The sequence below is a fragment of the Grampus griseus genome, assembly GCF_964374135.1.
Source record: "Grampus griseus genome assembly, chromosome: 5".
Taxonomy (NCBI): Eukaryota; Metazoa; Chordata; class Mammalia; order Artiodactyla; family Delphinidae; genus Grampus; species Grampus griseus.
In genome coordinates this window covers 39,794,946-39,821,071 of record NC_138998.1, presented here as the reverse complement: position 1 = coordinate 39,821,071, position 26,126 = coordinate 39,794,946, and the positions used below count along the sequence as shown (strand labels likewise).

The 26,126-nt window shown below is 38.6% G+C and overlaps 1 protein-coding gene across 4 annotated transcripts in view; it reads left to right on the top strand.

Moving 5' to 3' along the window:
• The window catches only part of IFT80 (intraflagellar transport 80), a 113,075-nt gene that overhangs the window by 34,897 nt on the left and 52,052 nt on the right, over window positions 1–26,126 (top strand). For 3 of the 4 annotated variants that reach the window (XM_082655021.1, XM_082655020.1, XM_082655022.1), the window contains 3 exons: window positions 1,706–1,815; window positions 5,318–5,407; window positions 6,370–6,507. In XM_082655021.1, coding sequence (XP_082511147.1) covers window positions 1,706–1,815; window positions 5,318–5,407; window positions 6,370–6,507 — 338 coding nt within the window. Of the gene's footprint in view, window positions 1–1,705; window positions 1,816–5,317; window positions 5,408–6,369; window positions 6,508–19,104; window positions 19,207–26,126 lie in introns of those variants that run through there. The other variant, XM_082655023.1, reaches the window with a different exon arrangement.

Here is a 26,126-nt window from a genome sequence, read left to right as displayed (position 1 = left end):
GGATGTTTAGACCCAATATAATATCTAACCTACACCATGAAAGGAATGCTTCAGGAGTTTTTTGGACTAGGTCTAAATCAGACTTTCTAAGTCCTGTAAACCATTGAGGCTTACTCACAGTTGAATTATGTTCTGGTTGGGAAAAAAATGGCACTAAAGGAGTAGGGTGCCACTTAAACACAGCATTTATCTTTCTGAAATTTACTCCCTGTTGATTACTGATTACTCCCTGTTGATTAGCATCAGTTGGGTTTTCCATTTAAATAAACATCTTACTGATTGCTTGTAAATCCTCAGATTCAGATTTCATTTTACTGAGAATGTAAATTACTGAAAGATTTATTCAATCATTCACATAAAGTCAACTGCTACAATGGTCTGACTTAGGAATCCTAGACAATTTTTAAAAGCTTTGTTTTATAAATATAAATAGGTTAATATTTCATAGATTAATTATATAAACTTGATTCACTTCCCTAATGAACAGGTTCTAATGAATAGGTGACTGGGTCAGACAGTGGAACACAGATAATTTAATGCTCTCAATTGATATGATATTCATTATTTATTTAAAAAATAATTTGTTTTTAATTTTCCCCATTTTTATTGAAGTATAATTCATGTACAGTGAAATGACAGCTCTTTTTTTAAAAAATAAATTTACTTATTTTATTCTTGGCTGCATTGGATCTTAGTTGCAGCACGCAGGATCTTTTTTTATTTGCGGCATGCAGACTTCTTAGTTGCGGCATGAATGCGGGATCTAGTTACCCAACCAGGGATCAAACTCGGGCCCCCTGCATTGGGAGCACGGAGTCTTACCCACTGGACCACCAGGGAAGTCCCCAGAATAATGTCTCTTAAGAAGCCAACAAAGACATATTCTCCAAACCAATGATAATAAAGAAGTCCAAATTTAGTTGAGGTGTACCTTTTTACCAGTTGGTTCTCAGGAGAGTTGGCTTAGTCAACCACAAGCTGAAGGCACAAAAGCAAAAGTCGAATGTTGCCGCTGGAGCACACTGCTAGGGAACGAAGACTCAAGCGTTGACCGGGTGAATGATCTTGGTGGGGCCGCTGCAGTGTTTTCACCGTTGCTGTCGCCATAGTTGCTTATTCATTTGTTCTTATTGATCAGCCGCCAGTGGTGCCCCTCAGCAGCTGAGCTACAGGGTGCTTCATCAGCAGCCTCAGATGTCCATGATGATCTCCCGACAACACCTTCACTCTTATAGCAAAACAGCTTTCCTTATAAAAACAACTTCATTCTTAGATCAAAACAACTTCATTTTTTCGTGAACGAGTGGATTTGAAATCATATCAAACCACTACACAAGAGTTGTTGATGATGGGAAATGATAAATCATGACTTTTCTGATACCTTTTTGTATCTTAACATAATGAAGTATATTTATTTTACGTTTTTCCATAGCACGCTCTCAAAGTCCTAAAAGCTCCGTATTTTCTCAGCAAGGTCAAAATTAGTAAAAAATATAGTTTATCAGTTGCTCACAGTACATTTTCAGCAGTCAATCTTAACCTGGTCTATGTTTCAGTATCAGGCTTATACTGCAGTTTGGATGGGCCATTGAATGAGGAAATGAAATGACACCCCAAATTGCTTTTTTGATTTTCCTAACAATCTCCCTTTTATAAAGCATAATAATTTAAGTTTATCAGGTTTTTTTTCTTTTCCTTTTTACAGGAACACCAGTGTATTCAGTAGCATGGGGCCCTGATTCGGAAAAGGTTCTTTACACAGCAGGCAAACAGCTGATCATTAAACCTCTTCAACCAAATGCTAAAGTTTTACAGGTACTTCTCAGGCATTTGTAAATTGTTACTGGGGTCTGCCAGACTGCTAAGTGAGAGGTCACTTTCTTAGGAGTCCCTTTTTTCTGGGTGGTCTTGTTATAGTTGAAGCTCTTAAGTGTGTGGTTTTATCGGCCTTTGTTACAGAACAGGGGATATCTGGTTATGTTTCCAACGAGGTTCACTTTCCCCTTTTTCCAACTCACATTATACCAGTAAGTCATAAATGTGTTCTGAGTTACTAAATTATCACATGATTTGGCATAATAGCCATCTTTAAATTTAACAGAGTCAACCTAACATGTATAGATTTGAGACAAAACAGGACTAAATCATAAAACTTTAAGAGGTTGTTTAGACTGTATTTTTTATCATCACCTCTAGCGTCTTCCTCCTCATTGTTTGTTCAGTACCCTTGAGCTTTCTCTAAGACCCTAGAATTCTTTTAGTATTTTTAGAGTGGAGGAGGCGTCAATGTAATGTTTAGAACAATTGGGTATATATAATTTTACCAATTATAGGGAAGCAAAACAATAGTGGCAGTTAAGACAGGTCAGGGGAGGACAAATAAATGAAAAACCTTTAAGCCTATATCCAGGATTTTGATGTTTGATTTCAGTGCAAACAGGCAGAATCATTTTCTTCATATTTTGATAATGACACAGTGTAGTGTGGGTAATAAGACTACAGGCTTTGGAGTTAGTCACCTGGGTTCAAATGTTCACTTACTTATATGTGACTTTAGGCAAGTTATAAAATGTCTTAGCGCCTCAGCGTTCTCACCTCTTAGATGTGATGCTAATACCTACTTGATAGGAATGTTGTGAGGATTAAATGAGTTAAATTGCAAAGTGCATGGGACAGTGCATATAATCAAAATATTGAGTGCACACAATGAAGAGTAGTTGTTGTTGATATTGCGGTGTTGTTCTATCATCTCTACCTTTTAGTCAGCCCTTAATAAATTAGAGCCATGGAGGCCAGTTAAAAGGTATAGAATGACCACGTCCTGGGTAAGGGATTTGGTGCTGGGGATTGACTGGCTACAGCAGGTATAAAAAGTGTTTTAAGAAGAAACATTAGGTTTAACAGTGAGTAGATGTAGAATTTGGAGAGTAAGGATATAGAAATGGCTTTGAGATTCCATATTAATCACTTCTATGTAGAGTATGCTATACATATTCCACACAGTCATCATGCATTTACATTTTTCTACATGCAGAACACTCTGCTAAGAACTGTGGAACAACAGAAAGAGAAGAATTTGGGGAAAAGGAATAAGCTAGGAAAGAGGACTGGCTCTGACTGCCTTTAGTCAAAGTCCTTCTAATACCGCTTATATTCTGAAAATGTGCTTTGAAATCATACAGCAAAAGCAGGCCAGATGAATCTTTTAGTTTATAGTTATGTGATTTGTTAAGATACCTGTAATTAGGCATATGTAAGTGAAACTCAGGAAGATGCTTAAATCACCATTGATAAATTATCGTTTTGTGGCTCGGTAAAACCTTTGGCCCAGGAGGTGGTGAAGGGAAAGAAAAGTATCCATTGCCAAAATTCAGCTAGAGTGGAGAGGGGTTAAAGTATAATTAGTAACTTCGTGCAAATCTTCTATTCCTTTTGGAAAACTAAAGCTGCAGCAATTCTCCTTGGGCATAAACACATACTCACATTTGGATTATTCACAAAAAAGAATGCTTATTTAATTCTTGCTTGTAGAATACAGTTCAAAAGTATATATTTCATTTCCCTTAAGAGCTTTAGGGACTCTTCTAGAGACCCAGAACTTGGTTTCAGAGTGAGGAGACTTCTGTTTATTTAGTCATTCAGTGGGAATGTAGTGCATACTTACTATATCCTAGGCGCTATGCTGGGGTGTAAGGTATTAAAAGTGAAACAGAACATAGTTCCTGCCTTCTGTGAGGAGCTCACGATTCAAAGGAATTTTACAAAATGCCTAATACATTAAGAAATAATTGAAAAATGTCTATGCATTATATGTAATATGTGAATATATGTAATATATAATTGATATTCTAAATTATAGTGTAAGGAAAATTTAAACCATATTTTGTTCCTAACTTTTGAATATGGAAAATTTTATTTTTGTAGTTTTAAAATGAAACTCTTTAGAATCTCTGCACGTGTATATCTCTATATATCTATATTTTGTTATTTTTGTCTTTGCAGTTTATTTTAGGACATTGGATTAATTTAGCAGTAAATTGTGAAAATTATTGCTTTATCAAAACATTTGTGTTTTTTTTTGTTTGGTTTTTTTTTTTGCGGTACGCAGGCCTCTCACTGTTGTGGCCTCTCCCGTTGCGGAGCACAGGCTCCGGACACGCAGGCTTAGTGGCCATGGCTCACAGGCCCAGCCACTCCGCGGCATGTGGGATCTTTCCGGACTGGGGCACGAACCCGTGTCCCCTGCATCGGCAGGTGGACTCTCAACCACTGCGCCACCAAGGAAGTCCAAAACATTTGTTTTTGACAGAGTGTATTTTTATGTATCTTGACTAAAACAAGCTATGAATTATTGCTTATTCCTAGGGCTTATTTGACCCTAATTTGATGTTTTTTTCTGTATACATTAAGAATAATAGATTTTCCCAGGAAGGCTCTGTAGAGAGAACACCCTTAAAATCAGTCACTCTTTGAAACAAAGTTAGTTGGTTCAGACATTAAAATGTACCTTATAGTCTTCAAGAAAAATTAATTCTTTTTCAGTTATATTATTCTGCTTAAACCTAGTGAAAGATTAATGGCTTTTAATTATGTGCATGGTTAATAGCTAAATGAGCACATAAATTATATTTAAGATCAAGAAGACATCCACGCTTAATTTCTAGATCGCCAATTTTTGGGTGACTTAGATATATACACAAATATGTATGCATTCTATATATGTGTAGAGTATATATCTGTGGGAAACCTTTTGTTATATGGTAAATGCAGCAGAATTTTCTCAGAGTAGTTAGTGACTACTCCAGGGACGTGAAGGTAAAGAGAATGAAGCTTAGGGGAATGTACAGAAGAGAATGAAGAGAGTACTAAAGAGGATGTGCATGTAGTAGAAGTTTTTTAAAAAATAAAAGAATTAGTAAACAAGAATGAAGGCAGTATCAGTAATGGGATCAACTGTGCAAAGGGAGCAAAATTTGGATTCAAGTAAGTTTTGGAGTGCATAACATATTCATTCCATTATTATCACACAGATGTCAAGCTTGGAATAGTTCAACAGCAAATGATTTTGCATCTGGAGTCCAGGCAATTGAGGAAATTAATAAGGATGTGAGTTATATAGTGGATGTCATAGTGCAAGGTGCTTTTCATTAGTTTAAATTGGAAATGAAACCAGCATAATGGTTATGAAAGGAAGATAGGAGTCTTCTCCAAGAAGAGGACAAAAGAATCATTAGAAAGAGGCAAAATGCCTTTTCTTATTTAAAAAACTTTTCAGTGCTCTTGAAGTTATAATAAATATCTTATTTTTTTCTCATAGTGGAAAGCTCATGATGGCATTATTTTAAAAGTAGACTGGAACTCAGTCAATGATTTAATTTTATCTGCTGGCGAAGACTGTAAATATAAGGTATGTAATGTTTGAATAATGTTTGAATTTATCACCTGGTTGAAAGAATCGAATTTCGGTGAAAAGTATTTAGCATATAAGAGTATTCTCTTAGTTCTTCTCTTTAGCCATATCTTTTAACTCTTAATAATTTAGCAAATTGTTATTTTATAATTTTCAGTAGCATTTTGAAATGTTGCCTTTCTAATTTGGCCTATTTCATTGACCTATAGAATTTTTTTTTAATTTACCATTTTAACCATTAAAAAAAAAAAATTTACTTGGTCACGCGGGGTCTTAGTTGTGGCAGGCAGGCTCCTTAGTTGCGGCACGTGGGATCTAGTTCCCTGACCAGGGATCAAACCCGGGCCCCCTGCATTGAGTGCGTGCAGTCTTATCCACTGCACCACTAGGGAAGTCCCTGACCTATAGAATTTGATTTAATGAGTAGCAACATGAAAACAACTCCTAGTTTTAGTGACTCTTTAAATCAATTTAAGTTTTTTTTTTTTTTTTTTTGCGGTACGCGGGCCTCTCACTGTTGTGGCCTCTCCCGTTGCGGAGCACAGGCTCCGGACCCGGAGGCTCAGCGGCCATGGCTCACAGGCCCAGCTGCTCCGTGGCATGTGGGATCCTCCCGGACCGGGGCACGAACCCGTGTCCCCTGCATCGGCAGGCGGACTCTCAACCACTGCGCCACCAGGGAAGCCCTAAAATGGGTAGTTTTTATGATTAATTAAAGAGTTAGTAAAATCTGAAATTATCATGATGATACCATAACATTTTTGGGGGAGATATTTAGGTTTCTAGGAATACAGCTTCCCTACCCCCACCTTGCCTTGTTGGATAGTAAAGACATGTAATTGCTAGTATTATAAAGTGATGACTTCTAAATCTTTACCTGATACTTTACTAGAAGCTACAAACTTGTTTGTAATAACGTGGTGACTTATAAAAGAATTTTTAAAATTTGCTTTTTGTAGGTATGGGATAGCTACGGCCGCCCTCTGTACAGTTCACAACCTCATGAGCATCCTATTACCTCAGTTGCCTGGGCTCCAGATGGAGAATTATTTGCTGTTGGATCATTTCATACTTTACGCTTGTGTGATAAAACTGGGGTAAGTTATAGTGGTAAGCAATCACAGATGTGCTGTCATAATGCACAACACACCTGGTTCTCAATCTTTAAAAAACATTTTCAGTGATGCATTTGACTGCATCTTTCTGGTTTGTCTTCTTAATATACTGGTTCAATCAATTCCAGATTTATGGGACCATACAAGCTCTTTAAGTTCAATCTGAAGATTGGGTATGTTCTCTACTATCTTTCTGGAAATACTTATTTTAAGCATGGTTGTGAAAGATGGTAAAGTGTTAAAATTTATGCCCAATCAATATAGAGGGTTCAGTTTTGAACCTTTTTTTTTTTTTTTTTGCGGTACGCGGGCCTCTCACCATTGTGGCCTCTCCCGCTGCAGAGCAGAGGTTCCTGACGCACAGACTCAGCAGCCATGGCTCATGGGCCCAGCTGCTCTGCGGCATGTGGGATCCTCCTGGACCGGGGCATGAACCCGTGTCCCCTGCATCGGCAGGCGGACTCTCAACCACTGCACCACCAGGGAAGCCCCCCTTTTTTTTTTTTAACTGTCAATATGTTTCATACAAAAGTTTTGGTTGCATATTTTTGGTAAGGAATTGATACTAAATTTTTTAAATGGTCATTTTAAAACCAAAGAATTCATATTTGAATGTGTGTGAGATTTTTCTCTCACAAGAGAATATGCCCTCTATACAAATTCTGTTTATAACTTAGGCAAACAGCCAAGCTCAGCAGTATTTACCCACTGTACTTGAAGAATGAATTGTTTCATCAAAGTGCTCCAGAGGTGGCAGCATTATATGAGTGGGGCTATTCCGTACTGTTCCTAACTATGAGGAAATCACATAATTTTTCTGTGGCTTATTTTCCTTAAATGCAAAACAGGACAGTTAATTTAGAATTCTTAGAGCTTTTTAAATGACCTATTAAGTTTTCTGGTTGCTTGTTTTTTATCATATGAAATATAAAGTCCTCTGCCTGACTTTGAAGCTGTCTGAAACCTGGTGCCATAAAACCTCTTGTCTTTTCCCCCCATTACTCTCTAATTTGTATGTGTTCAAATCAGACTCATGAATCTTCTCTGCCCCTCACTAACATCCTCATCTTCTCTTTTCATGGAATGCTCTCATCTCTTACACTTAATGAGTTCTTCCTATTTTTTAAGGCTCACTTCATATTTGACTTCTTTCCATGATACCTTCCATAGATAAAGTTTATTTATCTATTTTTCTAACTTCCTCTCACCTAGATCTCTTTTCTTAGTTTTAACATAAGGATGTTAAGTTAGACCATCTCATTTTCATCTGATTTTCTATCAATGATTCTCAGCCTATAGAACATATATTCTCATTTTCACAGTGTATTATACTCTTATGTCATCCATTTTAGTTTTATGTATATTGTTTTTGACTCCGTAGATAGTTTATAAGGTCCTATAGCTTAATGATTCTCTATTATCTGTACAATGCAGTAGATACTCAGTAACTCACTAATAAGTCCATTTAAGCATAATAATTTAAGCTTGCCATTTTGATGAAAATATTTAAAGATTTAAAAATCTTGGGGCATTGAATTGATCGAACAACTGAATTAAAGATTTACTTAATTAAACACCAAACCTATTTTTAGAATGTTAACTATTCGGGAAAAGTAAATTTTCTAAAAGAATTTTGTTCCTACCTTGTTCAACTGAATAGACTGAATATATTGTAATAATTTTTTAAGACTTGAGATTGACATTTTAAATATATTTTCTTTTATTCAATAGATATCATATATATACTAGTCATCAGAGAGTATTTTGGAAACTGGGGATGGGAAGATGTAAAGATTTTCACTCAAGTTGTTGACAGTCTAGTGGAGAATCAGACTATAAGACTGTGTAAATGCTATACATGAGGTTGCTGTGTGCAAGCACAATAGAGGAGTGGCAGAGCCTAACTCTGCCTGTGGGACACTGACTGAGAGCTGAGGCTTGAAGAATTAGTAGTTCTTCAAGGAGACATGGTGGGAGAAGAAAGTTGTAGGCAGAAGGAACCTCTTGTGCATCAAAGTATGGTGCTTTTTGTGCAATGTCAATAAGATTTTGCATGGGATGGTACCAGGAGATAATACAGAAAAGGTTCTCAGATCAGATCTGTGTTTGCCATCTAAAAGAGTCTAGATTTTACTATTTTAAAATGTAGTTATTTTATGTGGAGCCCCCTTAGGGGTTACTGTGGGGTAGAAAAGAGGTGAGGAGGTTGAGCCCCTGGTACTCCTCCACCCAGAAAAGCTCTACATGAATCAGCTTTGAGATATATATATATATATATATATATTTTTTTTTTTTTTTGAGGTACGTGGGCCTCTCACTGTTGTGGCCTCTCCTGTTGCGGAGCACAGGCTCCAGACGCGCAGGCTCAGCGGCCATGGCTCACGGGCCCAGCCGCTCCGTGGCATGTGGGATCTTCCCGGACCGGGGCACGAACCTGTGCCCCCCTTCATCGGCAGGCAGACTCTCAACCACTGCACCACCAGGGAAGCCCTGTTATATAGTTATTAAAAGTGATAATCTGCTTTCATAATGCCATGAAAAGATTTTTAAGATATATAGTCAGAAAAAAGTTACAAATTTTATCTATAGGATGGTCCTATTTGTGTAAAGATATGTGTCTATATATGAATAGAAAAACAGTCTGACAATATAACACATTTTAACAATGGTTATCCCTGGAGTTTGAAGTGATAGGTGATTTTTTTTCATAACTGCGTTTTCTAAAGTTTTCAAATAAAAAACATGCTTTGTATAATTTTTGAAGAGGGAAAAAACTAGATTTATCCTTTAATTTTATTTTGCTTGCAAAATTCATTGGATTCTCTAATCATGTAATTCAGTTTTCTTTCCTTTTTAAACAAATGTTGAGTTTTGAAGCTATTTAATTTATATGTATATATAATTAAAACATGGAAAATTGTTTTAAAGGTGATATAGAATATATACATCTTTATTGGGAAGTAATTCTGTTCACTAAGATATAAATGCTATAAGCATTTTGAGTCAAAACCAAATTACCTACTGCATAATTACTTCCTGCACATCTTTTTAAAAAATGCCAAGCAGACATTCCCCTTGTGGAGTTTACTTTCTTGTTGCTAAGACAGGTATTAAATAATTAATTACCCACTCAGTTATTTAATTACAGTTGTAATAAATTTTACAAGGAGGTACAGGCTGTTCCTCGTAATGAGAACTAATCTATTTGGAGGGTCAAGGCAAGTTCGTATGGTGAAAGGTAAGAAGGGCAATGCTTATTGAGATTCTTCACCTTTTCTACTTACTGAGTAAGTGGTGTCAAGTTAGAGCCAAAAATTTAAGTCAGCTGGTGCTGCATACTTTTCTCACACAGTTGTTTATCTGTTGAAAAAAACTTATTAAGTCTTCTTTTAAGAAGTAAGTACGTGTTTTCTTCAACCTAGAAATGTCACACTTAAATGTAACTCCTTGCTTCTTTTTTTTCCCTCAAAATCTGCAACTTAAAGTTGTATAATTAATAGTAGTAATCATTTATCCAGGGCCAGATTCTGTGGAATAATTTCAATATTAGATATTATAAAAATCTTGTCCTGAGGAAGGATTTGCTACAAATTTATCAGATTTCTATCTTGAGAGCTCTGTTTTGAGAGCTCTTCACAGATTTTTAGTTGAGTGCAGTGTTCTTAATCAACATTTTAAAAATTCTTATCTAGGCTTCCTTGACAGAAATTGGACAGTAATTTTTTAATATAAGGCTTAAAGAATGATGTTGGTGTAAACTTTCAGGTTATCTGTGAAATAATAAGCCTAGAAAAATGTGGTTTTTGTAAATATTTTCTTTTAATGTTTTTCAAGAAATATTTCTAGTGGGAGAAAAAACCTCAAATGCTTGGAGGCTGTAACTAAGAGGTTTTGGTTTTTTTTTTTTTTTTTAATATTTATTTTTTTTTATTTTTTTATTTTTTTTAACATCTTTATTGGAGTATAATTGCTTTACAATGGTATGTTAGTTTCAGCTTCACAACAAAATGAATCAGTTATATATATACATATATTCCCATATCTCTTCCCGCTTGCGTCTCCCTCCCTCCCACCCTCCCTATCCCACCCCTCCAGGCGGTCACAAAGCACCGAGCTGATCTCCCTGTGCTATGCGGCTGCTTCCCACTAGCTGTCTACCTTACGTTTGGTAGTGTATATATGTCCATGCCTCTTTATCGCTTTGTCACCGTTTACCCTTCCCCCTCCCCATAGCCTCAAGTCCATTCTCTAGTAAGTCTGTGTCTTTATTCCTGTTTCACCCCTAGGTTTTTCATGACATTTTTTTTTCTTAAATTCCATATATATGTGTTAGCATACGGTATTTGCCTCTCTCTTTCTGACTTACTTCACTCTGTATGACAGACTCTAGGTCTATCCACCTCATTACAAATAGCTCAATTTCATCTCTTTTTATGGCTGAGTAATATTCCATTGTATATATGTGCCACATCTTCTTTATCCATTCATCCGATGATGGACACTTAGGTTGTTTCCATCTCTGGGCTATTGTAAATAGAGCTGCAACGAACATTTTGGTACATGACTCTTTTTGAATTTTGGTCTTCTCAGGGTATATGCCCAGTAGTGGAATTGCTGGGTCATATGGTAGTTCTATTTGTAGCTTTTTAAGGAACCTCCATACTGTTCTCCACAGTGGCTGTATCAATTTACATTCCAACCAACAGTGCAAGAGGGTTCCCTTTTCTCCACACCCTCTCCAGCATTTATTGTTTGTAGATTTTTTGATGATGGCCATTCTGACTGGTGTGAGATGATATCTCATTGTAGTTTTGATTTGCATTTCTCTAATGATTAGTGATGTTGAGCATTCTTTCATGTGTTTGTTGGCACTCTGTATATCTTCTTTGGAGAAATGTCTATTTAGGTCTTCTGCCCATTTTTGGATTGGGTTGTTTGTTTTTTTGTTATTAAGCTGCATGAGCTGCTTATAAATTTTGGAGATTAATCCTTTATCAGTTGCTTCATTTGCAAATATTTTCTCCCATTCTGAGGGTTGTCTTTTGGTCTTCTTTATGGTTTCCTTTGCTGCGCAAAAGCTTTTAAGTTTCATTAGGTCCCATTTGTTTACTTTTGTTTTTATTTCCATTTCCCTAGGAGGTGGGTCAAAAAGGACCTTGCTGTGATTTATGTCATAGAGTGTTCTGCCTATGTTTCCCTCTAAGAGTTGGATAGTTTCTGGCCTTACATTTAGGTCTTTAATCCATTTTGAGCTTATTTTTGTGTATGGTGTTAGGGAGTGATCTAATCTCATACTTTTACATGTAGCTGTCCAGTTTTCCCAGCACCACTTATTGAAGAGGCTGTCCTTTCTCCACTGTACATTTCTGCCTCCTTTGTCAAAGATAAGGTGACCATATGTGCGTGGGTTTATCTCTGGGCTTTCTATCCTGTTCCATTGATCTATATTTCTGTTTTTGTGCCAGTACCATACTGTCTTGATTACTGTAGCTTAGTAGTATAGTCTGAAGTCAGGAAGCCTGATTCCTCCAGTTCCATTTTTCGTTCTCAAGATTGCTTTGGCTATTTGGGTTTTTTTGTGTTTCCATACAAATTGTGAAATTTTTTGTTCTAGTTCTGTGAAAAATGCCAGTGGTAGTTTCATAGGGATTGCATTGAATCTGTAGATTGCTTTGGGTAGTAGAGTCATTTTCACAATGTTGATTCTTCCAATCCAAGAACATGGTATATCTCTCCATCTATTTGTATCATCTTTAATTTCTTTCATCAGTGTCTTATAATTTTCTGCATACAGGTCTTTTGTCTCCTTAGGTAGGTTTATTCCTAGGTATTTTATTCTTTTTGTTGCAATGGTAAATGGGAGTGTTTTCTTGATTTCACTTTCAGATTTTTCATCCTTAGTGTATAGGAATGCCAGAGATTTCTGTGCATTAATTTTGTATCCTGCTACTTTACCAAATTCATTGATTAGCTCTAGTAGTTTTCTGGTAGCATCTTTAGGATTCTCTATGTATAGTATCATGTCATCTGCAAACAGTGACAGCTTTACTTCTTCTTTTCCAATTTGGATTCCTTTTATTTCCTTTTCTTCTCTGATTGCTGTGACTAAAACTTCCAAAACTATGTTGAATAAGAGTGGTGAGAGTGGGCAACCTTGTCTTGTTCCTGATCTTAGTGGAAATGCTTTCAGGTTTTCACTATTGAGCACGATGTTGGCTGTGGGTTTGTCATATATGGCCTTTATTATGTTGAGGAAAGTTCCCTCTATGCCTACTTTCTGCAGGGTTTTTATCATAAATCGGTGTTGAATTTTGTCAAAAGCTTTCTCTGCATCTATTGAGATGATCATATGGTTTTTCTCCTTCAATTTGTTAATATGGTGCATCACGTTGATTGATTTGCGTATGTTGAAGAATCCTTGCATTCCTGGAATAAACCCCACTTGATCATGGTGTATGATCCGTTAAATGTGCTGTTGGATTCTGTTTGCTAGTATTTTGTTGAGGATCTTTGCATCTATGTTCATCAGTGATATTGGCCTGTAGTTTTCTTTCTTTGTGACATCCTTGTCTGGTTTTGGTATCAGGGTGATGGTGGCCTCGTAGAATGAGTTGGGGAGTGTTCCTCCCTCTGCTATATTTTGGAAGAGTCTGAGAAGGATAGGTGATAGCTCTTCTCTAAATGTTTGATAGAATTCGCCTGTGAAGCCATCTGGTCCTGGGCTTTTGCTTGTTGGAAGATTTTTAATCACAGTTTCAATTTCAGTGCTTGTGATTGGTCTGTTCATATTTTCTGTTTCTTCCTGATTCAGTCTTGGCAGGTTGTGCCTTTCTAAGAATTTGTGTGTTTCTTCCAGGTTGTCCATTTTATTGGCATAGAGTTGCTTGTAGTAATCTCTCATGATCTTTTGTATTTCTGCAGTGTCAGTTGTTACTTCTCCTTTTTCATTTCTAATTCTATTGATTTGAGTCTTCTCCCTTTTTTTCTTGATGAGTCTGGCTAATGGTTTATCAATTTTGTTTATCCTTTCAAAGAACCAGCTTTTAGTTGTATTGATCTTTGCTATCGTTTCCTTCATTTCTTTTTCATTTATTTCTGATCTGATTTTTATGATTTCTTTCCTCCTGCTAACTTTGGGGTTTTTTTGTTCTTCTTTCTCTAATTGCTTTAGGTGCAAGGTTAGGTTGTTTATTCGAGATGTTTCCTGTTTCTTAAAGTAAGATTGTATTGCTATAAACTTCCCTCTTAGAACTGCTTTTGCTGCATCCCATAGATTTTGAGTCGTCGTGTCTCCATTGTCATTTGTTTCTAGGTATTTTTTGATTTCCTCTTTGATTTCTTCAGTGATCACTTCGTTATTAAGTAGTGTATTGTTTAGCCTCCATGTGTTTGTATTTTTTACAGATCTTTTCCTGTAATTGATATCTAACCTCATAGCGTTGTGGTCGGAAAAGATACTTGATACAATTTCAATTTTCTTAAATTTACCAAGGCTTGATTTGTGACCCAAGATATGATCTATCCTGGAGAATGTTCCATGAGCACTTGAGAAAAATGTGTATTCTGTTGTTTTTGGATGGAATGTCCTATAAATATCAATTAACTCCATCTCGTTTAACGTATCATTTAAAGCTTGTGTTTCCTTATTTATTTTCATTTTGGATGATCTGTCCATTGGTGAAAGTGGGGTGTTAAAGTCCCCTACTATGAATGTGTTACTGTCGATTTCCCCTTTTATGTTTGTCAGTATTTGCCTTATGTATTGAGGTGCACCTATGTTGGGTGCATAAATATTTACAATTGTTATATCTTCCTCTTGGATTGATCCCTTGATCATTATGTAGTGTCCTTCTTTGTCTCTTCTAATAGTCTTTGTTTTAAAGTCTATTTTGTCTGATATGAGAATTGCTACTCCAGCTTTCTTTTGGTTTCCATTTGCATGAAATACCTTTTTCCATCCCCTTACTTTCAGTCTGTATGTGTCTCTAGGTCTGAAGTGGGTCTCTTGTAGACAGCAAATATATGGGTCTTGTTTTTGTATCCATTCAGCCAATCTGTGTCTTTTGGTGGGAGCATTTAGTCCATTTACATTTAAGGTAATTATCGATATGTGTGTTCCCATTCCCATTTTCTTAATTGTTTTGGGTTCGTTATTGTAGGTCTTTTCCTTCTTTTGTGTTTCTTGCCTAGAGAAGTTCCTTTAGCAGTTGTTGTAGAGCTGGTTTGGTGGTGCTGAACTCTCTCAGCTTTTGCTTGTCTGTAAAGGTTTTAATTTCTCCATCAAATCTGAATGAGATCCTTGCTGGGTAGAGTAATCTTGGTTGCAGGTTTTTCTCCTTCAACACTTTCAATATGTCCTGCCACTCCCTTCTGGCTTGCAGAGTTTCTGCTGAAAGATCAGCTGTTAACCTTATGGGGATTCCCTTGTGTGTTATTTGTTGTTTTTCCCTTGCTGCTTTTAATATGTTTTCTTTATATTTAACTTTTGACAGTTTGATTAATATGTGTCTTGGCGTATTTCTCCTTGGATTTATCCTGTATGGGACTCTCTGTGCTTCCTGGACTTGATTAACTATTTCCTTTCCCATATTAGGGAAGTTTTCAACTATAATCTCTTCAAATATTTTCTCAGTTCCTTTCTTTTTCTCTTCTTCTTCTGGAACCCCTATAATTCGAATGTTGGTGCGTTTAATGTTGTCCCAGAGGTCTCTGAGACTGTCCTCAGTTCTTTTCGTTCTTTTTTCTTTATTCTGCTCTGCAGTAGTTATTTCCACTATTTTATCTTCCAGGTCACTTATCCGTTCTTCTGCCTCAGTTATTCTGCTATTGATCCCATCTAGAGTACTTTTAATTTCATTTATCGTGTTGTTCATCGTTGCTTGTTTCATCTTTAGTTCTTCTAGGTCCTTGTTAACTGATTCTTGCATTTTGTCCATTCTATTGTCCATTCTATCTCCAAGATTTCGGATCAACCTTACTATCATTATTCTGAATTCTTTTTCAGGTAGACTGCCTATTTCCTCTTCATTTGTTAGGTCTGGTGGGTTTTTATCTTGCTCCTTCATCTGCTGTGTGTTTTTCTGTCTTCTCATTTTGCTTATCTTACTGTGTTTGGGGTCTCCTTTTTTGCAGGCTGAAGGTTCGTAGTTCCTGTTGTTTTTTGTGTCAGTCCCCAGTGGCCAAGGTTGGTTCAGTGGGTTGTGTAGGCTTCCTGGTGGAGGGTACTAGTGCCTGTGTTCTGGTGGATGAGGCTGGATCTTGTCTTTCTGGTGGGCAGGTCCACGTCTGGTGGTGTGTTTTGGGGTGTCTGTAGACTTTTTATGATTTTGGGCAGCCTCTCTGCTAATGGGTGGGGTTGTGTTCCTGTCTTGCTAGTTGTTTGGCATAGGATGTCCAGCACTGTAGCTTGCTGGTCCTTGAGTGAAGCTGGGTGCTGGCCTTGAGATGGAGATCTCTCGGAGATTTTTGCTGTTTGATATTATGTGCAGCTGGGAGGCCTCTTGTGGACCAGTGTCCTGAAGTTGGCTCTCCCACCTCAGAGGCACAGCACTGACTTCTGGCTGCAGCACCAAGAGCCTTTCATCCACAGGGCTCCTTAATTTGGGATGATTCGTTGTCTATTCAGGTATTCCACAGATGCAGGGTATATCAAGTTGATTGTGGAGCTTTAATCCGCTGCTTCTGAGGTTGCTGGGAGAGATTTCCCTTTCTCTTATTTGTTCTCACAGTTCCCAGGGGCTCAGCTTTGGATTTGGCCCCGCCTGTGCGTGTAGGTCGCCGGAGGGCGTCTGTTCTTTGCTCAGACAGGATGGGGTTAAAGGAGCCGCTGATTCGGAGGCTCTGGCTCACTCAGGCCGGGGGGTAGGGAGGGTCACGGAGTGTGGGGCGGGCCTGCGGCGGCAGAGGCCGGCATGACGTTGCAGCCTGAGGCGCGCCGTGCGTTTTCCCGGGGAAGTTGTCCCTGGATCCCGGGACCCTGGCAGTGGCGGGTTGCACAGGCTCCCCGGAAGGGCGTGTGGCTAGTGACCTGTGTTCGCACACAGGCCTCCTGGTGGCGGCAGCAGCGGCCTTAGCGTCTCTTGTCTGTCTCTGGGCTCCGCACTTTTAGCCGCGGCTCGCGGCCGTCCCTGGAGCTCTCTCAAGCAGCACTCTTAATCCCCTCTCCTCGTGCCCCAGGAAACAAAGAGGGACGTAAAAGTCTCTTGCCTCTTCGGCAGGTCCAGACTTTTCCCCGGACTCTCTCCCGGCTAGCCGCGGTGCACTAACGCCCTGCAGGCTGTGTTCACGCCGCCAACCTCAGTCCTCTCCCGGAGCTCCGACCGAAGCCCGAGCCTCAGCTCCCAGTCCCGCCCACCCCGGCGGGTGAGCAGACAAGCCTTTCGGCTGGTGAGTGCCGGTCGGCCCGATCCTCTGCGCTGGAATCTGTCCGCTTTGCCCTCCTCACCCCTGTTGCTGTGCTCTCCTCCGCGGCTCCCAAGCTCCCCCACTCCGCCTCCCGAAGTCTCCACCCGCGAAGGGGCTTCCTAGTGTGTGGACACTTTTCCTCCTTCACAGCTCTCTCCCGCTGGTGCAGGACCCGTCCCTATCCTTTTGTCTCTGTTTAGTTTTTTCTTTTGCCCTAACCAGGTACGTGGGGGGTTCCTTGCCTTTTGGGAGGTCTGAGGTCTTCTGCCAGCGTTCAGTAGGTGCTCCGTAGGAGTTGTTCCACGCGTAGATGTATTTCTGGTGTATCTGTGGGGAGGAAGGTGATCTCCGCGTCTTACTCTTCCGCCATCTTCCCGGAAGTCCCCAGAGGTTTTGGTTTGAATATATTCCTTACTATGCATGTATGTAAATGGACTGATGAGAAGAATACTTGAAAAAGCAGAAATTTTTATATTTTTGTATAGGTACATTACTCCAACTCAGTTGTTATATAGTAAATCTAATATTCTCATTAACTTTCATCATAAAATTGGAATTTTCTAAAAAGACCCTCACTAGGCTAATACGAAACTCCTGTTCCCATTTACATCTTCTATTTAAGTAGGCAAGTTACCTGTATTGGTTCAGAACTCACATCCTGGCTCACTTTTGTGGATTGTTGTTCAAATATCAATTTCATTTTCAAAGCCATTTTAGGTGGTATTCCATAGTCCAGTTAGTTGTCATGGTTTTACTGTGTTGATTCAAGTCAGCTGCATGAATAGGCTGCTTGATGGTGTTCCAAGGGCTTTATACATAGACTTAAAGAATACCGTTCTCCAGTTCCCTCCTCTCCATAATCCTACCCCAACTCTTGTAGCTAGGGGGTTGGGTGCTGCCTCTTTGCTGTCATTAGTACAAATCAGGCATGGTAGATGGGGGCCCCACTGGGCAGCCTTCACAGTGCTCACTGGAGAGGGCCACTGCTTTGGCATTGCAGGGCTGGAATGGCCTGAGGGGCTCTGTCTCTACAGCACCACGTGGGGAGGCGGAAAGGTGCTACCTCTGCTCACTTGAGTGCAGAGCGGGAATGTTCCACAGGGCTCCATCCCACTGTTTCCACAGGACACAGTGCCTGGTGGGGAGAGTGCCATGGTTTCTTTCATGGTGTGTGTTTGGAGAAGGGTAGTTATGTCCAAAGGGTTCCGTCCTGCATTGCAACCCCTCTACCTGGCCCCTTGACCAGAGAATGAGCATTACTTGGTGTTTTGTCTCACATACTACTTATAGTTAATATAATACCATTTCATGTAAAATATACGAACCTTGCATCCATGGTATTCCATTTACCCACCTTTCCTTTATGCTATAATTATATTACATCTATCACAATATGATAACAGTTTTTGCTGTTAAAAGTCATATTCACTTTAAAGAAATTAAGGAAGAAGGAAATGTTTAGTATTTCTAGTGCTCTCATTTCTTCCTAAAGATACTAATTTCCATCTGATACAATTTTCCTTCAACCTATAAATCTTCTTTTAGGCATATCTCATAGTGTATAACTGCTGGTGATGAATTTTCTTTCTTTTTGTATATTTGAAAATGTTTTTTATTTTCCTCTTTGCTGGATTTACAATTCTGGGTTGACAGAGTTGTTTTTCCTTTCTTTCAGCACTTTAAAGATATTGCTGTACTCTCTTTTGGTCTTTATTGTTTTTGATGAGAAATAAGTGACTGTTGGTATCATTGCTCTCCTGAGTGTAAAGTGGCCTTTACCTCTGGCTGCTTTGAAGATTTTCTCTTTGTCTTTGGTTTTCAATAGTTTGATAGTATATGACTTTCTTTGTATTTGTCTTGTTTGGGATTCTTTATACTTCTTGAATATGTAAAGTTATGATTTCACCAAACTGGGGGAAATTTTGGCCATTATTTTTTCAAAGTTTTTCTGCCCCATTCCCTTCCCTGCTGGAAGTCCAATTACACATTTTTTAGACCTTTGATGTTGTCCCACAGGTCAACAAGGCTCTATTCTTATTTCTTCAACCTTTTTTCCCCTCATTTCTAGGAATTTACTGTAAAGATCATTGGACAAGTACACAAAGATGTATGCATAACAATTTCATCGCAGTATTATAATGGTAAAAATCAGAAATAAAGTGTCCACAAGTGGGAGGCTGATTAGGTTAATATTCTATATGCCTAAAATGGAATACCCTCAACTCATTAGAAGTGTGGAAGAGGGATTATGTTTAATAACCTGGAAAGCTATCTATGGTAAGTTATTTAGTAAAAAGACCAGGTTTTATTCTGTGATCTCACTTGTATAAAATTGTATACCCATAACTCTAACTACCCCTAACTACTAACTATTGTGGCTAAAGATACACCCAATACTATATTTGGGTGATCTTTTGCTTCTTTATATGATTTTGTGTAGTGTGAACCTTTTTTAATGACTGTGTATCAATGGTACAGATGCAGTAAAGGTCTTTAAAAAATTCTTCAATAAAAATAAAAAGAAGTGATGTTGCAGAAAATGGTAGAGTAGGGAGCTCCAAGAATTGGTCCCTCCACTCAAGCAACCATTAACTGGCCAAAAAAAAAAAAAATATCAGAATCAACTTTTTCAGAGCTCTGGAATCTAATTCAAAACTTTGTAGCAGGGCTTCCCTGGTGGCACAGTGGTTGAGAGACCGCCTGCCGATGCAGGGGACACGGGTTCGTGCCCTGGTCCGGGAAGATCCCACATGCTGCGGAGCGGCTGGGCCCGTGAGCCATGGCTGCTGAGCCTGCATGTCCGGAGCCTGTGCTCCGCAACGGGAGAGGCCACAACAGTGAGAGGCCCGCATACCGCAAAAAAAAAACACTTTGTAGCAACCAGGGAAATGCTTAATGAAGAAAGAAAGAGGGTGCTAAATTTTGGTAAGAAAGCATCGTGGCGTTTTTTGCTTACCTGCCTACCATCCCTCATTCCCAGCTTGGCAGTGGCCACGGGAATGGCAGCCTGAGTTCTGGTGTAGCTTGTTGGTGCCAGGGGAACAATATGGACCATGTTCTCAGAAAACTGTAGTTATACTTTTTGGTTCTCCTGAGACACCTGCACAGAGGCTTGTCTTTGTTTTGCCTTCCTTGGAAATCTCTCAGAGCTGGAGTAGCTTCCCAGCTGGCATCTGTTGAAAGCATGTAAAGGCATACTACCCACAGCCACTTGGGGCAAGGATGGTGAATGGGGCAAGCTGCAGGTAGACCAAAAAAGCCTGGGAAGGAAGAGGCTGAGGAGGAAGATGTATGGAAAAATAACGGCTTTGGAGAGCTGTCACATATACTGAGGAATTCAGTGTGCAACACACATGCTCAGGGCCAGACACACAGTAAAGACTTTAGAGGAGTATTACTGGCAGGTCTTTGGGCTCTGCACAGGCAGGAGGTGAAGGCTAAGGCTGAATTATAGGTGGCCTGGCTAAGTGTTGAAGGAGTGCCCCAGCTCAGAGCCCATTGGCAGAGTGGGGGAATATTTTTTTCTTTGTTTTTAGCTCTGTCAGGTTGCTAGCTGACCACTGAGATAACAGAATGAAGACTTCAGTGACCATCCATGAAAGGAATACAGTCTTTGCAAAAATAATTTGGAAAAGTCACTAAATAAACAAATGACTGTATCCCTCAAAAAGCAACAACATTAAGCCCTGGTGAGGGGGAAATAATTTGATTTCCAGAGTTTACCACATAATAATATTCAAAACGTCCACGTTTTAACAAAAAATTACAAGTATACAAAGTATGGTCCATTCATAGGAAAAAAAGAAATAGAAACTCCCTCCAGAGCCCATCATTGGACTTAACTATACAAAGACTTTAAATTAGTGGTCTTATAGAAATTATAAAAAAGAACCACATAGAAAATCTTTAACTGAAAAAAAAATGAACAAAGGATAAAAGAGGTGTATTGTAAATGCCTCCAGAACCCCCAAGTATATTTAGTTTCTTCAGTAATGGGTTCATTTTTTCTAACACCATTTCCCACTCATCAGAAAATGGGAAAATGGGCCTCTTCATAAAGTGTTGAAGTACAGCTTTTCTCAAGCATAATTTGGCAAGGTCTATCAAGATCCTTGAAGTCTCTGACACAGCTATTATACTTTCAAGGAAGCTTAAAAATGCACTGCATATTCATTTGTTCATTTATTTTCATATTAATTTCTTTGCAAATGTTTATTGAGAGTCTGTTATGTGCCAGGCACTTGCCCTAGGTGTTAAAGAAGCAGCAGTAAATGGGACTTCCCTGGTAGTCCCATTTGGGTCCAGTGGTAAAGAATCCGCGTTCCAATGCAGGGGACGCGTGTTCGATCCCTGGTCGGGGAACTAAGATCCCACATGCCATGGGGCAACTAAGCCCACGTGCCACAACTACTGAGCTTGGGTGCCTCAGTGAGAGAGCCCGAGTGCAGAGTGCCACAAACTACAGAACCGACGTGCCCTAGAGCCTGCGTACCACAACTAGAGAGAGAAAACCCACACACCACAACTAGAGAGAAGCCCGTGCGCCTCAGTGAAGGATCCCACGTGCCGCAACTAAGGCCCGATGCAGCCAAAAAAAAAATAATAATGATAATAAAAAGAGGACTTCCCTGGTGGCTCAGTGGTTAAGAATCCACCTGCCAATGCAGGGGACACGGGTTCGAGCTCTGGTCCAGGAAGATCCTACATGCCTTGGAGCAACTAAGCCCATGCGTCACAACTACTGAGCCTGTGCTCTAGAGCCTGAGAGCCACAACTACTGAAGCCCACATGCCACAACTACTGAAGCCCATGCGCCTAGAGCCCGTGCTCTGTAACAAGAGAAGCCACCTCAATGAGAAGCCTGCGCACTGCAACAAAGAGTAGCTCCCGCTCACTGCAACTAGAGAAAGCCCGTGCACAGCAACGAAGACCCAACGCAGCCAAAAATAAATAATAAAAAGAAAAATAATAATGAAAAGAAAAAAAAAAGAAACAGCAGTAAACAAAAATAAATTCCCTGCTCTTGAGCGTTTTTATTCCAGCAGACAAAAGACTATAAACAGACAGAATGAATACATGATATGTTAAGTGGTAATAAATGCTATAAAAAAATAAAGGTAGGTATGGGAGATGGCATTATTCTAGGAGAAGTGGTCAGGGAATATCAGACAAAAACTAAAATTTTCCCCTGGATTCCATAATACATTTTATTTTTACCTTTGATTTTTTTAAATGCATGATTCAAATATGTAAGGTAAAAACTTTAAAATTAACATAGTTATTATAAATAAATACACAGAATATATTAATGAATTGCATTATATTATGTTAAGTGGAACAGAATTCAAGGGAAAAGATCTGAATATATAAAGTACCTTTGGCCAGATTTTAAATTAACTGACGTCTTTGCTTTTATTTATCAGCAGGTGGTGCTATTGCTTATGTAAGAGAGAACTTTTTTCATTTTCTCTGTTCTTGAATATCACTTAGTCATTATAATAAAAAGTCTTCCCTCCATTCATTCTCCCATTCAGTTAAAATAATTACAATGATTCATCATCTGCAGTAACTGGTCATACTGCTACATGTCACTTTTCATTGTCAATTATGTATGTCAACACGTAATTTAAGACAGCCTGCAATTTGCTAATTCTTGGTATATTAGAGAGAATATTGATCTTAAAAATCGTTAGTGTACCTTAAAGAAAAATAAGAAACTTTGCGTCTATTTTCTTTTCCTCCTAAACTTAATTTGTGAATGCACAATTTTATGAATTGAATTAATCCAACTTGGCTAAAGATATGCTTTTGAGGATCCTTTTACTCTAGTGTATTTATATAGAAGTAGTAAAGAGAAGAGTGAAGTTGACATTTAGGAGGTAGTTTTAAAAGTTGTTATAATCAAGTTATGTTTTTAGTTTAAATAGCTCTCATTTCCCTGCTGGGAATTTGACAGAATACAGAGAAAAAAAATGGTATCCTAAGAAATTTGACAGAATACAGAGGAAAAAAATGGTATCCTCCCTCAAAGAGATGTAATATCCTTTAATACGTCAACAATTTGAAGATGAATTCTCAATTGTTCTCTGCATTGTGCTGTCCAGTATGATTGCTTATTTTATTTTATTTTATTTTAACGTAGGCATAGTATTGATATGTTTGTAGAGCCCTGGAGTCAAGGCTCCAGTGGTGAATTTACAAAGTTAAAGGCTTCTGGAGCTTCAGCTTCTTCATCTATAAAATAGATAATCTGGGCTAAGTGACCGCCTCTCTCCTTTCAACTCCACAGTTCTGTGACGCCTTTTCCATGGGCACTGGACATATTGCTTGCTTCCTTTCCTGAGTAGTATTAGTGTGGTGCTTCTTTGTTTTTTAATATGAGGTTTGTAGAGGAGGAAGTAGTACTCTACATGATGTGCCAGAAATGGGAAAAACTGAGGTAGTGCTAGAGAAGTGTGGCTGATCCTAGAACTTCAGACTTATCCTACCTTTTATTATAGTTGGGTGCAAGTAACAGAAACCATTAAGCAAAAAAGAGCAATTTGCTCTAAAATTACAGGGTTATCTTCTAGAAGCCAGAGCAAGGATGTAGCTAGGCCTCAGGAATCAGAAACTGGAATGCTAAGAAAACACACAAAGTGGTTCCTTTGTGCCTTTTGCCTCTGCTTTTCTCTCTGCATATCCCTCCTCTTTTTCCTTTCCCAGCAAACTGACCCCTCCCCAACCCTCCCCAGTTTACCTGCTGGAAAGTGACAAATGTCAACAGTTCTCAAGTATACATCTCTACTCAGGAGAGTAGCCAGACTGAGATAAGAATCTTAGTCCTAGTTTTAAATACCCTCAGGGAAGGGGTCACTGGCCCAACCTTGGTTAAGAACTCATGCCTGGTCAGTCAGGTTGGGGTATGTTGTATAAACGTGGCCATCAGGACTCTAATGCAGTAACCACAGGGATTGCTGGGGAGGGCCAGGTCCTAGAAAATGGAGGAGGTTGCCATTTGTGTTTCAAAGCCTCCTTAGCCATATTTGCCAAAAATTTTCAGTTTAATTCTCTGAGAGTTTTTCTTTCTACATGAATACATTTCTGTCTTTATAATGAAAATTAGAATTGTATTTTCAGATTTGCTATAAAACCAACTTTGCTAGAAACCATAAAGCCATAAAATGTAAACATAAAGTGAGGGAACTGGGCTGGCTTTACAGTAATAAGACCCTGTTGTCCAGAATTGAGAAACTTAGCAAGCAGTACAACATCAGAGTTCTATTACAGAATTTACTTTTAATCTTTTTTAAATCAACACTTAAGGGCTTCCTTGGTGGTGCAGTGGTTAAGAATTGCGTGACAATGCAGGGGACACGGGTTCTAGCCCTGGTCCGGGAAGATCCCACATGCCACAGAGCAACTAAGCAACTAAGCCCGTGTGCCACAACTACTGAGCCTGTGCTCTAGAGCCTGCGAGCCACAACTACAGAGCCCTCATGCCACAACTACTGAAGCCCATGCGCCTAGAGCCTGTGCTCCGCGACAAGAGAAGCCACCGCAATGAGAAGCCCGCGCACCACAACGAAGAGTAGCCCCCGCTCACCGCAACTAGAGAAAGCCCGTGCACAGCAACGAAGACCCACTGCAGCCCAAAATAAAATAAATAAATTTATTTTTAAAAAAACACTTAACATATAGATGTTCCATAAATGTTGCATTTTTAAAAAATTAATTAATTAATTTATTTATTTTGGCTGTGTTGGGTCTTTGTTGCTGCGCGCAGGCTTTCTCTAGTTGCGGTGCGCAGGCTTCTCATTGTGGTGGCTTCTCTTGTTTCAGAGCACAGGCTCTAGGCGCACAGGCTTCAGTAGTTGTGGCTCATGGGCTCAGTAGTTGTGGCACACGGGCTTAGTTGTTCCACGGCATGTGGGATCTTCCCAGACCAGGGCTCGAACCTGTGTCCTCTGCATTGACAGGTGGATTCTTAACCACTGTGCTACCAGGGAAGTCCAAATGTTGCGTTTTAATGCATCATTGTACAGACAAAATATATTGTTTTGGTTTTTAATGACTTACTTTAACTCAACTGATGTAACTTAATTAATGACTTCCATTGGAGCATTTTGACTAGTTTTACTAGAATTGATCCATTTAGTCAGTTTCGTTGATGTTTTTGAGATGGCTAGTTTAAAATTTGTAAATCTTTGGCTTTTAATTTGCTCCTTGGATTTGTTGAAATTTTAAAAGTCGTGTTTGATTGAAGTCATGGTTAAGCTCTGGGAAGGAAGACTTGCTTAAAGACACAGGCACATTCATTCATCCATTCAACAAATATTTGTGTGTGTTAAGTTCTGTGTGATACTCTGACTATTCAAGGAATAACATCCATACCTGTACTCGAGGAGTAGCTCACCTCTTTTGAGAGTACTGATATGTAAACAGATAATGTAATATCATACTTATTTAATGGCAAAGGTTATAATTGTGGAAGAATGAATAAAGAATAGAATAATGGTAAATTTTCAGATATGTCTGTACTTATTTCGGATGAGGCTAAACTGGTTAAAGTAAACTTCCTCTCTGGTGGAGTAACTTAAAAACATTAAAAAACCTTTTTTTAAATGAACAACAAAACATGTGTTGTTGTTTTTTTTCACCAAGAAGCACAAATATGAATTTGCTTTTTTCTGATTTTGGTACATATTGTTATTTTTTTATACATTATTTTCACTTATCCAAGTCAAAAGTAATTTATGTATACTTTTTCATATTCTGTATTCTACGAAAACTGTGTTAGCTACAATTTATTGCTTGGAATTATGAAAAAAAATAGAAAACCTTACCAGTATTGTGAAAGCACAAATAGTAATTAGTATTAAATAGTTTAATTAAATGCACAAGACAGCTTATATATTGAAGAAATTTATGGCAAAAAACCATAACAAAAATAATGATAACAAAAAATAGAAAAAATAATACCCATAACCATAACATACAAAAAAATCAAATATTTTCATTTTCTGTGTGCCTTACAAGTCATTGAGCAGACATCTTTACATGATTATGATTACTATAAATATATATATTTTTTATATATCCTTTTATTTTTTAGTATTGACATTTACTTATTTTAGATCAATATTATATCTCAAAATATGAAAACAAAGTATAATTTCAGGGGCTTCCCTGGTGGCGCAATGGTTGAGAGTCCGCCT